This window comes from Oncorhynchus tshawytscha, unplaced genomic scaffold (assembly GCF_018296145.1).
Source record: "Oncorhynchus tshawytscha isolate Ot180627B unplaced genomic scaffold, Otsh_v2.0 Un_contig_16445_pilon_pilon, whole genome shotgun sequence".
Taxonomy (NCBI): Eukaryota; Metazoa; Chordata; class Actinopteri; order Salmoniformes; family Salmonidae; genus Oncorhynchus; species Oncorhynchus tshawytscha.
Genome location: NW_024609348.1, coordinates 20001 through 33267, shown reverse-complemented (window position 1 = coordinate 33267; position 13267 = coordinate 20001). Strand labels below are relative to the sequence as shown.

Genomic DNA, 13267 nt, shown 5'->3' with positions numbered 1-13267 from the left:
ATTAGATATTCGTGATTGTGGGGTGGCAGGAGCCTAGCGGTTAAACGCGTTAGAAAACCGTTACAGCGTCTGACTTCAGATGGTCGAAGATGCACCTCCCCCCTGACTGCTATCGTTGACTTCCATCTGAAATCATCTGCTTTTGTAAATCAACTCAAATACGCTCAAGGTCTTTTATATACTTTACAATGGTTATGCACATGTCTGTGATGTTTACTGTCTGTGGTAACACCCTACATGATATTTTATAATCACCCACCCTGCTCCCTGATAGTCTCAAACACACACTAGACTCCCAGGGATGGACAACTGTCACCTGCACATGCTCACAGGGTAAAGGTCAGCTCCAAAGCCGGCCCCCTTTTTATTTTTAGGTTCTCAGGGGGGTTGCCGGGGCGAAAGACGACACCCTGTTTCTCTAATCAGAGAGAGAGAGAGACGTCCTCGTCCGCTTGCTCTGTTCACCAGTGTCTCCACGTCCGTGCGCGCGTGTGTAGAATGCAGCCATTTACAAGTATTTCTAACTCCATCGAATAGCCTACTGTGTCTGATATAGACGTCATCAGAGAAGGCCTTTTAACAGGTGTCCAAACACTGGTTAATCCCATCCACATGACATGACCCTCGGGTCTGGGAAACATGAATAAACAGTCGGGAATTAGCCTTGACGCACGCATACACGCGTGCACAAACAGATCCAACGGACACGCAGTCAAGTGTTGACCGGAAAAATTGTGTTCCGGAGTATTTGTGCAAGTTGCTGGGACAGCTACCCTGTCATTTAATCTCTCTCTGTGTGTGTGACAGTTTCGCACAAGATCGTCACGACAAGAGAGAGAGAGAAAATATATATTTACATGGAAAACTCTGGAGAGAGTTGCCATCTCTATAACGTGGAATTGTAAATGACTGCCGTATTTGACAGGATATTGAACTGTGTGATCAAAAAACGTTCAGTGCACACTGGAACTGGATTTAGAGCGTTGGAACTGGATTTAGAACTTTGGAACTGGATTTAGAACTTTGGAACTGGATTTAGAGCTTTTGAACTGGATTTAGAACTTTGGAACTGGATTTAGAACTTTGGAACTGGATTTAGAACTTTGGAACTGGATTTAGAGCTTTTGAACTGGATTTACAACTTTGGAACTGGATTTAGAACTTTGGAACTGGATTTAGAACTTTGGAACTGGATTTATAGCTTTGGAACTGGATTTACAACTTTGGAACTGGATTTTAGAGCTTTGGAACTGGATTTAAAACGTTGGAACTGGATTTAGAGCTTTGGAACTGGATTTAGAATTTTGGAACGCTCGATTTTTTTTATCTCCATAATCCCGATCAAATTCAACCGGTGGATTTATGTTGCGGAGAGAGAGTTTCGGTCTCACTCTCTCAGATTTCCTTGCTGTCGAAGTTTCTATTGGAATTTCTTATAGGATATAATAATCTTGGATTCAAACCATTCTTGTTGTAACCCATGATAAGGGTTAAAATAATGATTTAACTTGAACAACCCATAGGCCTAGGTTATTTAGGGACAATTCCATTTTCTTTTTTTTGGAACAAAACTTGTTGGCAGCCGTTGGAATTGTAACCCTTTCTGGAGTTTTAATGTAACGGTTGAGTTGTTTTATAATGTTATCGAATATTTCACCATATCCCCTTGGCTAGTTTCTCAACCCGAACCCAATCATTAGCCTCACATCTCTGATTAACGGTTCTGTTAATAGCTCAATCTGATCGCCTAACACTTGCGCACGGTGGTGCATGTGAGTGTTGGCAGTTGAGTCGTTAACCAACCGGGTCTCGGTTTGTGTAGCCGACATCTGTTTTTGTGGATCTTCTCCCGGTGCTCTCGCTCCCACCGGGGTGAGAGTTTCTCTAAACCCCATGATGTTGCTCCTTTCCCCGGTTCTCATCCTTCTGCTCCGCGGGGTTTTATTCGAGGCTTCGCAGGGCATCATCCAGGACAGCGGCTACTATCACCACAATGACCCGGAACTCGGACTCACATTTGCCGGACAAAGAACGGTGTTCGACTCGACAGGTAAAAATGACCCCCGAATGACTGACGGTGACAGTAAGCGTGGACAGCGGTAGCCTAAAAATGCGTCCATACACCCTCATTACCCTGAAGTAAACCTTGCTCCAACATGGATCTAGCAACGAGTGGATAGGTGAAAATCAATGAGTCCACACATGTAGTTGAAACACAACCACTTGAGTCAGATCAGTGCAGATCTGGGTCAAATAGCATCAACACTTTATAATCCTTGAGCTGTGCGTAGTTTGCCCGGTGTAATGGAACCTGTGGAATATCCCCAGAAGTAAATCAAGACGCAACTAAACTAGCTACATTTGTTTGGCCCAGGTCTGCAGATATTTGATTAATCAAGATAAATTATTCCAACCACAGGGTCCTGAAGCAGGATCTCGCGGAGACAGGGGAGTGACAACCGTTAACTGCACGTGTTTTGCGCACTCAGCGGTTATCTGAGCTCGGTGTTTAGGAGGAGTCATCAATGTTGAGAAACAAACTGGCATGGTGGAAATGTACCGTTTTAACAACACCTCTTCGGTGACTGGTCCTATCATTCTATAGTCGCTGGGACACATGGAGTTGGGACACATGGAGTTGCAGGACATTGGGCATTGGAGATGGGCGCTGGTGTTGCGTGGCATGGTACTCTTGCAGCTGCTTGTAGCCAAACATAGTTCAGATGCGGGATGGTTCATCGTAATTGACACATTCAGACGCAGGGAACCACTGGGCGTTGAGAATTGGAGATGAGCACTTCGGCAGGGCAAGGACCAGAGGTGTGGTTTGGAGTGGGGCGTGATGATGATGACGGAATTCCGTTGCGACTTAGATGTGTCACTTTAGAATTTAACAAACCATGTAACTCTATCAAGTGTCTTTTTTTCGTGCGCACTACACGATTATGTATACAGGGAATTTCAATCACAGATAAAAGACACAGTAGGTTACTTAAGACAAACGATCAAGAGGAGAGTACAGTACATTAGAGGAGAGTACAGTACATTAGAGGAGAGTACAGTACATTAGAGGAGAGTACAGTACATTAGAGGAGAGTACAGTACATTAGAGGAGAGTACAGTACAGAGTAGAGTAGAATACAGTACAGTAGAATAGAGTAGAATATAATAGAGTAGAGTAGAATACATTACAGTACAGTAGAGCACAATACAGTAGAATACTGTACTGTGCAGGAGAGTACTGTAGAGGAGAGTACTGTGGAGGAGAGTACTGTGCAGGAGAGTACTGTGCAGGAGAGTACTGTGCAGGAGAGTACTGTAGAGGAGAGTACTGTGCAGGAGAGTACTGTGCAGGAGAGTACTGTAGAGGAGAGTACTGTGCAGGAGAGTACTGTGCAGGAGAGTACTGTAGAGTACTGTGCAGGAGAGTACTGTAGAGGAGAGTACTGTGCAGGAGAGTACTGTGCAGGAGAGTACTGTGCAGGAGAGTACTGTGCAGGAGAGTACTGTGCAGGAGAGTACTGTGCAGGAGAGTACTGTAGAGGAGAGTACTGTAGAGTACAGGAGTACTGTAGAGGAGAGTACTGTAGAGGAGAGTACTGTAGAGGAGAGTACTGTGCAGGAGAGTACTGTAGAGGAGAGTACTGTAGAGGAGAGTACTGTAGAGGAGAGTACTGTAGAGGAGAGTACTGTAGAGGAGAGTACTGTACGGGAGAGTACTGTGCAGGAGAGTACTGTAGAGGAGAGTACTGTAGAGTACAGGAGAGTACTGTGCAGGAGAGTACTTTAGAGTACTGTGCAGGAGAGTACTGTAGAGTACTGTGCAGGAGAGTACTGTAGAGTACTGTGCAGGAGAGTACTGTAGAGTACTGTGCAGGAGAGTACTGTAGAGTACTGTGCAGGAGAGTACTGTAGAGGAGAGTACTGTATACTACAGTTTGGTTCATTACAGTACAGTAACTCTAGTGTGTATTATACTCAAGTGTACAGTACAGTGCAGGACTGAACCAATCACGGACGTCTATGTTTGGGCCAAATCAAGTCTGGACCAAATCTAAAAAAATGGACATCTGTGGATGTTGAAATATATATCTGGTCGAGACCGTACCAAAAAACAACAACAATTCTGTGGACAAGGCAGACTGGCCACATTTCAACTACTTTTCAACTTCCATGGTCATCTGGTGCCGGTCGGTGCTCAGTGACTAAGAACGTAGGAGCAACAACGGCTCAGCCGCAAAGTGGTAGGCCACACAAGCTCACAGAGCGGGTTGTCAAGAGCGCCGAAGCACGTAAAGCGTAAAAAATCCTCCGTCCTCGGTTGCAGCACTTATTAATACTGAATTCCAAACAGCCTCTGGAAGCAACAATCAGCACAAGAACTGTTCATTGGGAGTTTATTCATGAAATGGGTTTCCATGGCCGAGCAGCCGCACACAAGCCTAAGATCACCATGGGAAATGCCAAGCGTTGTCTGGCGTGGTGTAAAGCTCTCTTACATTGGACTCTGGAGCAGTGGAAACTCGTATTCTGGCAGTCTGATGGTCCAATCTGGGTTTGGCGGATGCCAGGAGAACGCTACCTACCCACAATGCGTAGTGCCAACTGTAAAGTTTGGTGGAGGAGGAATACTGGTCTGGGGCTGTTCTTCATGGTTTGGGCCCCTTAGTTCCAGTGAAGGGAAACTACAGCATACAATGACATTCTAGACGATTCTGTCCTGTTTCTGCATGATAATGCCTCTGTGCAAAAAGCGAGATCCATACAGAAATGGTTTGTCGAGAGCGGTGTGGAAGAACTTGACTGGCCTGCACAAAGCCCTGACCTCAACCCCGTCTAACATCTTTGGGATTGTATTGGAACACCGACTGCGAGCCAGGCCTAATCATCCAGCATCAGTACCCGACCTCACTAATGCTATTGTGGCTGAATGGAAGCAAGTCCCCACAGAAATGTTCCAACATCTAGTGGAAAACCTTCCCAGAAGAGTGGAGGCTGTTATAGCAGCAAAGGGGGGGACCAACTCCATATTAATACCCACGATTTTGGAATGAGATGTTAGACGAGCAGATGTCCACATACCTTTGGTCATGTAGTGTGTATTGATAAACCTTATACTGCAGTGAGCTAAATCAGGGTCACACAGAGTGATTCTTGGTTTTCTAAAACAAATCTACTTTGAATTAAAAGTATCCACCTCACACACATGGTTCTGAGCTTAAAAATAGTCAGACACCTGTACCATGTCAGATATACAGTTGAAATGTATTACATTTTGAGTTTGCATCACAATATTACACTTTATTTAGACTGAAATATAAGAAGACCAAACTGTTAGACATAGAAACACCAGATTTACACTTTATATACATCACAGAAGACTGAAATATAACCAAACTGTTAGACATAGAAACACCAGATTTTTTGTCAGTTAAATATGAATAACATTCCACCATGAGGCCACTAGAGGGCGCTTTTGGTCATTGACTGCAGGAAAGGGCTACCTGACATATTGATACATGTGTTGATTGACCATCTCTATAGACCCATGCCTGGTGGTGTCACCTCCCTGTATGAACGAGGCAGACCGATACAGTCTGGAGGGTCTGAGGAACATCCACAGAGAGATGGATGACGACCAGGATGGCGGGATAGAGGTGGAGGAGAGCGTGGAGGTACGTAACCACGGAGAAGGGATTCAGGTGTGTTTTGATTGGACAACCGATGGTAGGGGTCTTTATTCAGTTTATTCAGTTACATGCTGTGTGTATATCCTCGTCGACCAGTCAGTCAGTCTGTCTGTCTCGTGATTCCTGTCCTGTTAGTTTGTTTAAGCCACAGACACTAGAACCCCTTTAAGTGAGTCCAGATTAGAAGTGTAGAATGTTGGACTGTTTGTCCCAGAACTCCAGAACTCATCAGAATGTCATCCAGGGCTAGATGATCCATGGGATTGGGTTGCTGTTACTGTGGAGACGGGAGGGGAGGGTGGCTGACATTCCTGTTCCCATCACATGAAGAATCCAATTACAGCCAAGGATAGATTCCAAGATGGTGGAACACACACACACACACACACACACACACACACACACACACACACCCCACACACACACACACACACACACACACACACACACATGACACACACACGACACACACACAGACACACACACACGACACACAGACACACAGACACACGCACACACACACGACACACAGACACACACACTCACACACACACACACACGACACACAGACACCCAGACACACAGACACCCAGTCTATTTTATCTCTAAACCAAAACGTCTTGGTCCTTATCATCGGTGCAGTTGACAGTCGTCAAACTAATGTGGAAACTTCGAAAGGTTAAGGATGTGTGGACTGTTTATTAGACATGCATGGTTGTGTGTAGTTGGTTAAGTGTGTGTATCCCTCTGTGTGTGTTAGACGTTTATCTTTTGACATTAAGCTGCAAACTTTTCATAATCCTGTGTGTGTGTGTCATGTGTCTTGTGTGTGTGTGTGTGTGTGTGTCGTGTGTCGTGTGTTGTGTGTGTGTGTGTGTGTGTGTGTGTGTGCGTGTGTGTGTGTGTGTAGTTCATCATCGAGGACATGAAACAGCAGCCGACCAACAAACACAGCCGTCTTCACAGAGAGGACCAGCACATCACCATAGAGGAACTGTGGAGGGGCTGGAAGTTCTCAGAAGGTATGCTGTCTGTGTGTGATTATACCTGTTATATCTGTTATTATACCAATCTGTTATTATACCAATCTGTTATTATACCAATCTGTTATTATACCAATCTGTTATTATACCAATCTGTTATTATACCAATCTGTTATTATACCAATCTGTTATTATACCAATCTGTTATTATACCAATCTGTTATTATACCAATCTGTTATTATACCAATCTGTTATTATACCAATCTGTTATTATACCAATCTGTTATTATACCAATCTGTTATTATGCCAATCTGTTATTATACCAATCTGTTATTATACCATACTGTTATTACATTCACAGTTCTTCGTTACAAAACCCTCCCACCTCTATCTCTCTATCCCTCTCTCTCTATCCCCTCCCCTCTCTCTATCCCCTCCCCTCTCTCTATCCCCTCCCACTCTCTCTATCCCCTCCCACTCTCTCTATCCCCATCTGACCTCCCCCTCTCTCTCTCTCCCTTCCTCCCCCTCCTCCTCTCTCTATCCCCTCCCCCTCTCTCCCTTCCTCTCCCTCCTCTCTTTATCCCCATCTGACCTCCCCTCTCTCTCCCTTCCTCCCCCTCCCCCTCTCTCTATCCCCTCCTCCTCTCTCTATCCCCATCTGACCTCCCCCTCTCTCCCTTACTCCCCCTCCTCCTCTCTCCATCCCCATCTGACCTCCCCTCTCTCTCTCCCTTCCTCTCCCTTCCTCCCCCTTCTCTCCCTTCCTCCCCTCTCTCTCCCCCCCCTCCTCTCTCTATCCCCATCTGACCTCCCCCTCTCTCCCTTACTCCCCTTATCTCTCCCTTCCTACCCTCTCTCTCCCCTTCCTCTCCTTCTCCCTCCCTTCATCCCCCCTCCTCCTCTCTTTCTCCCCTCCCCCTCTCTCCCTTCCTCCACCTCTCTTCCTTCCTCCCCTCTCTCCCCTTCCTCCTCCTCCTCCTCCTATCTCTATCCCCATCTGACCTCCCCCTCTCTCCCCCTTCTCTCCCTTCCTACCCTCTCTCTCCCTTCCTCCCCCTCTCTCTCCCTTCCTCCCCCTCCTCCTCCTATCTCTATCCCCATCTGACCTCCCCCTCTCTCTCCCTTCCTCCCCCTCTCTCTCCCTTCCTCCTCCTCCTATCTCTATCCCCATCTGACCCCCCTCTCTCTCCCTTCCTCCCCCTCTTCCTCTCTCTATCCCCATCTGACCTCCCCCCTCTCTCCCTTCCTCCCCATCCTCCTCTCTCTCTTCCTCCCCCTCCTCCTCTCTCTATCCCCTCCCCCTCTCTCCCTTCCTCCCCCTCCTCCTCTCTCTATCCCCATCTGACCTCCCCTCTCTCTCCCTTCCTACCCTCTCTCTCCCTTCCTCCCCCCTCCTCCTCTCTCTATCCCCATCTGACCTCCCCCTTCTCTCCCTTCCTACTCTCTCTCTCCCTTCCTCCCCCTCCTCCTCTCTCTATCCCCATCTGACCTCCCCCTCTCCCATCTTCCCCCTCCCTCCCTCTCCCCCTCTCTCCCTCCTCCCCCCTCCCTCTCTCCCCCTCCTCCTCTCTCTATCAGTCCATAACTGGACTCAGGATGAGGTGTTGAGGTGGCTCAGGGAGTTTGTAGAGCTGCCTCAGTACGAGAAGAACTTTAAAGACTTCAGAGTCAACGGCAACACCCTCCCCAGGTGAGAACGGCCAATCAGAAACCTCAGAGAGGAACTTCCTGGTGGGCACAGCCAATCAGAAAGCTTCTTACTGAAAGTTACTGGCCAATCAGGTAACACACCCTAGTTAAAATGTCCATTTGGTAGATTTTGAGTCATTACTATACAATTACAAACAAATCCGTAGCAGCTCAATTTGTCTAATTCAAACGCTTAATAATATCAGAACAGAAAGAGAAACACCGAAAGAGAAACACCCAATCAGAACACTCAGAGCTGGTGTTATTGTGATGCGTGCAGGATAGCAGCCAATGATTAATAATATCAGAACAGAAAGAGAAACACCGTCCAATCAGATGGAGAAAGATCCAATCAGAACACTTTATTCCTCTCGTCTAATCAGAGCTGGTGTTATTGTGATGCGTGCAGGATAGCAGCCAATGAGCCGTCGTTCCTGAGTGGCCAGCTGAAGATCGTGGACCAGAGAGACAAACAGAAACTCAACATCAAGGCTCTGGACGCGGTGCTGTTTGGTGCTCCTATACGTGTGTAGACAGTACACACACACACACACACACACACGCACGCACACACGCACGCACACACACACACACACTTTGTGCATTTGCTCATGTCCACTGATTATATTGAAAAGCGCTAAACAAATGAAATCATTTTTCTCCTCCTCCTCTTCCTCCTCCACTTTCATCATGACTGTCATCATCATTATCCTCATCCTCCTCCTTCCTCTTCTCTCTCCTTCCTCTCTTCCTTCTCTCTCCACCTCCCCTCTCCTGCTCTTTTCTCTCCTCTTCCTCTCTCCTCCTCCTCTCTCCTGCTCCTTCCTCTCCTCCTCCTCTCTTCTGCTCCTTCCTCTCATCCTTCTCTCTCCTCCTCCTCTCTTCTACTCCTTCCTCTCCTCCTCCTCTCTTCTGCTCCTTCCTCTCCTCCTCCTCTCTCTGCTCCTTCCTCTCCTCCTTCTCTCTCCTGCTCCTTCCTCTCCTCCTCCTCTCTCCTGCTCCTTCCTCTCCTCCTCCTCTCTCCTCCTCCTTCTCTCTCCTGCTCCTTCCTCTCCTCCTCCTCTCTCCTGCTCCTTCCTCTCCTCCTTCTCTCTCCTGCTCCTTCCTTTCCTCCTTCTCACTCCTCTCTCCTCCTCCTTCTCTCTCCTGCTCCTTCCTCTCCTCCTTCTCTCTCCTCCTTCTCTCCTCGTCCTCCTCCTCCTCTCCTCCTTCAGGCCCACCCCATAACTACATGAAGGACTTGTTGCTGATAGTTTCTGTGATGATGGGTGTAGGAGGCTGCTGGTTCTCCCAGGTCCAGAACAAAGCTTCCAAAGTCCACATCTCCAAGATGATGAAGGACCTGGAGAGTCTGCAGAGTGCTGAGCTCAGCCTCAGAGAACTACAGGAACAGTGAGTGTCTATGACTGTGTGTGTATTGGGGGGGGAGGAGTACTGTTATGTGTGTTTCCTGTGTGTGTGTGTTTAAATGTTTCCTGATAATGTATGTATTTGTCCTGCTTACCTCCATGTGTGTGTATGTGTGTTTGTTGCTAACCTGTGTGTGTGTTTGTTGCTAACCTGTATGTGTGTTTGTTGCTAACCTGTGTGTGTTGTTGTGTTGGTTGTTGCTAACCTGTGTGTGTGTTTGTTGCTAACCTGTGTGTGTGTTTGTTGCTAACCTGTATGTGTGTTTGTTGCTAACCTGTGTGTGTGTTGTTGTTGTGTGTTTGTTGCTAACCTGTGTGTGTGTTTGTTGCTAACCTGTGTGTGTGTTTGTTGCTAACCTGTGTGTGTGTTTGTTGCTAACCTGTGTGTGTGTGTTTGTGTGTGTGTGTTTGTTGCTAACCTGTGTGTGTGGTTGTTGCTAACCTGTGTGTGTGTTTGTTGCTAACCTGTGTGTAGTGTGTGTGTTTGTTGCTAACCTGTAGGTGTGTGTTTGTTGCTAACCTGTGTGTGTGTTGTGTTGCTAACTGGAACTGTGTGTGTGTTTGTTGATAGGCTGGAACCTGTATGTGTGGTTGTTGCGTGCCCTGTCCTGATAGGCTGGAACAGGCCCAGTATGTGTTTGTTGCTAACCTGTCCCGTGATAGGCTGGAACAGGCCCAGTATGTGTTTGTTGCTAACCTGTCCCCGTGATAGGCTGGAACAGGCCCAGTATGTGTTTGTTGCTAACCTGCCCCGTCCTGATAGGCTGGAACAGGCCCAGTATGTGTTTGTTGCTAACGCGTGTGATAGGCTGGAACAGGCCCAGTATGTGTTTGTTGCTAACGCGTGTCCCGTGATAGGCTGGAACAGGCCCAGTATGTGTTTGTTGCTAACCTGTCCCGTCCTGATAGGCTGGAACAGGCCCAGTATGTGTTTGTTGCTAACGCGTGCTCCTGATAGGCTGGAACAGGCCCAGTATGTGTTTGTTGCTAACGCGTGCCCCGTCCTGATAGGCTGGAACAGGCCCAGTATGTGTTTGTTGCTAACGCGTGCCCCGTCCTGATAGGCTGGAACAGGCCCAGTATGTGTTTGTTGCTAACGCGTGCCCCGTCCTGATAGGCTGGAACAGGCCCAGTATGTGTTTGTTGCTAACGCGTGGCCTGATAGGCTGGAACAGGCCCAGTATGTGTTTGTTGCTAACGCGTGCCCCGTCCTGATAGGCTGGAACAGGCCCAGTATGTGTTTGTTGCTAACGCGTGCCCCGTCCTGATAGGCTGGAACAGGCCCAGTATGTGTTTGTTGCGTGCCCCGTCCTGATAGGCTGGAACAGGCCCAGTATGTGTTTGTTGCCCCCGTCCTGATAGGCTGGAACAGGCCCAGTATGTGTTTGTTGCTAACGCGTGCCCCGTCCTGATAGGCTGGAACAGGCCCAGTATGTGTTTGTTGCTAACGCGTGCCCCGTCCTGATAGGCTGGAACAGGCCCAGTATGTGTTTGTTAACGCGTGTCCCCGCCTGATAGGCTGGAACAGGCCCAGTATGTGTTTGTTGCTAACGCGTGTCCCGTCCTGATAGGCTGGAACAGGCCCAGTATGTGTTTGTTGCTAACGCGTGCCCCGTCCTGATAGGCTGGAACAGGCCCAGTATGTGTTTGTTGCTAACGCGTGCCCCGTCCTGATAGGCTGGAACAGGCCCAGTATGTGTTTGTTGCTAACGCGTGTCCCGTCCTGATAGGCTGGAACAGGCCCAGTATGTGTTTGTTGCTAACGCGTGTCCCGTCCTGATAGGCTGGAACAGGCCCAGTATGTGTTTGTTGCTAACGCGTGCCCCGTCCTGATAGGCTGGAACAGGCCCAGTATGTGTTTGTTGCTAACGTGACAGAGGAGAAACAGAACCTGATAGGCTGAAGATGCCCAGGGATGAGATCATGGGAGCCCAGGAGGCGCACAGACTCCATCGGCTGGAACAGGCCCAGTATGGTTTGCCGTCAGTCATAGGCTGGAGGCCCAGACTGAGATACGCAGAGGAGGAGGCTGGAACAGGCCCAGTAGAACCGTGTACCCGTCCTGACCTGGAACAGGCCTACCTAACCATGCCCTACCTGAACTGGAACAGGCCCAGTATGTGTTTGTTTACTGTAACCCTGATAGGCTGGAACAGGCCCAGTATGTTTTTTACCTAACCTGTACCCTATCTTGATAGGCTGGAACAGGCCCAGTATGTGTTTGTTGCCACCTGCCCTCCTGATAGGCTGGAACAGGCCCAGTATGTTTTGTTGCCCTGTCCCGTCCTGAAGGCTGGAACAGGCCCAGTATGTGTTTGTTTACCTAACCTTGACCTGGAACAGGCCCAGTATGTGTTTGTTGCTACCTGCCCCGTCCTGAAGGCTGGAACAGGCCCAGTATGTGTTTGTTGCTAACGCGTGTCCCGTAGGCTGGAACTTATGTGTTTGTTGCTAACCTGTACCCTCCTGATCTTATGTGTTACCTAACCTTGCCCCGTCCTGATAGGCTGGAACAGGCCCAGGAGGAGAAGCGTCTTACAGAGGAGAAACAGAACCTGGAGGAGAAGATACCTAACCTCCATAGGCTGGAACAGGCCCAGTACCTAACAGACTTACCCCTACCTAACCTAACCATACCCTATCTTACTTTACCTAACCTTACCCTATCTTACCCTACCTAACCTTACCCTATCTTACTTTACCTAACCTTACTTTACCTAACCTTACCCTATCTTACTTTACCTAACCTTACCCTACCTAACCTCTGCCCTAAGGCTGAGGCCCAGTACCCTACTTAAACTTACCCTATCTTACTTTACCTAACCTTACCCTATCTTACTTTACCTAACCTTACCCTATCTTACTTTACCTAACCTTACCCTATCTTACTTTACCTAACCTTACCCTACCTAACCTTAGCCTATCTTACTTTACCTAACCTTACCCTGTCTTACTTTACCTAACCTTACCCTATCTTACTTTACCTAACCTTACCCTACCTAACCTTACCCTATCTTACTTTACCTAACCTTACCCTGTCTTACTTTACCTAACCTTACCCTATCTTACTTTTTCTAACCTTACCCTGTCTTACTTTACCTAACCTTACCCTATCTTACTTTACCTAACCTTACCCTGTCTTACTTTACCTAACCTTACCCTATCTTACTTTACCTAACGCTACCCTTATCCTTACTTTACCTAATCTTACCCCCGTACCTAACCTTACCCTATCTTACTTTATCTAACCTTACCCTGTCTTACTTTATCTAATCCTACTTACTTTACCTAACCTAACCCTATCTTACCCTACCTAACCTTACCCTTACTTTACCTAACCATACCCTATCTTACTTTACCTAACCTTACCCTATCTTACTTTAACTAACCTTACCTTACCCTACCTAACCTTACCCTATCTTACTTTACCTAACCTTACCCTATCTTACTTTATCTAACTAGTCTTACTTTATCTAATCCTACCCCCTACC

General features: G+C 47.6%; 1 protein-coding gene across 1 annotated transcript in view; it reads left to right on the top strand.

Moving 5' to 3' along the window:
- The first annotated feature begins 444 nt into the window (after positions 1 to 444).
- Positions 445 to 13267, top strand: part of LOC112240521 — a 22905-nt gene continuing 10082 nt past the window's right edge. Inside the window, 8 exon segments of the mRNA XM_042314950.1 lie at positions 445 to 2050; positions 5545 to 5675; positions 6601 to 6712; positions 8257 to 8368; positions 8777 to 8892; positions 9582 to 9759; positions 11613 to 11670; positions 11673 to 11829. Coding sequence (XP_042170884.1) covers positions 1894 to 2050; positions 5545 to 5675; positions 6601 to 6712; positions 8257 to 8368; positions 8777 to 8892; positions 9582 to 9759; positions 11613 to 11670; positions 11673 to 11829 — 1021 coding nt within the window. The 5' untranslated portion in view covers positions 445 to 1893.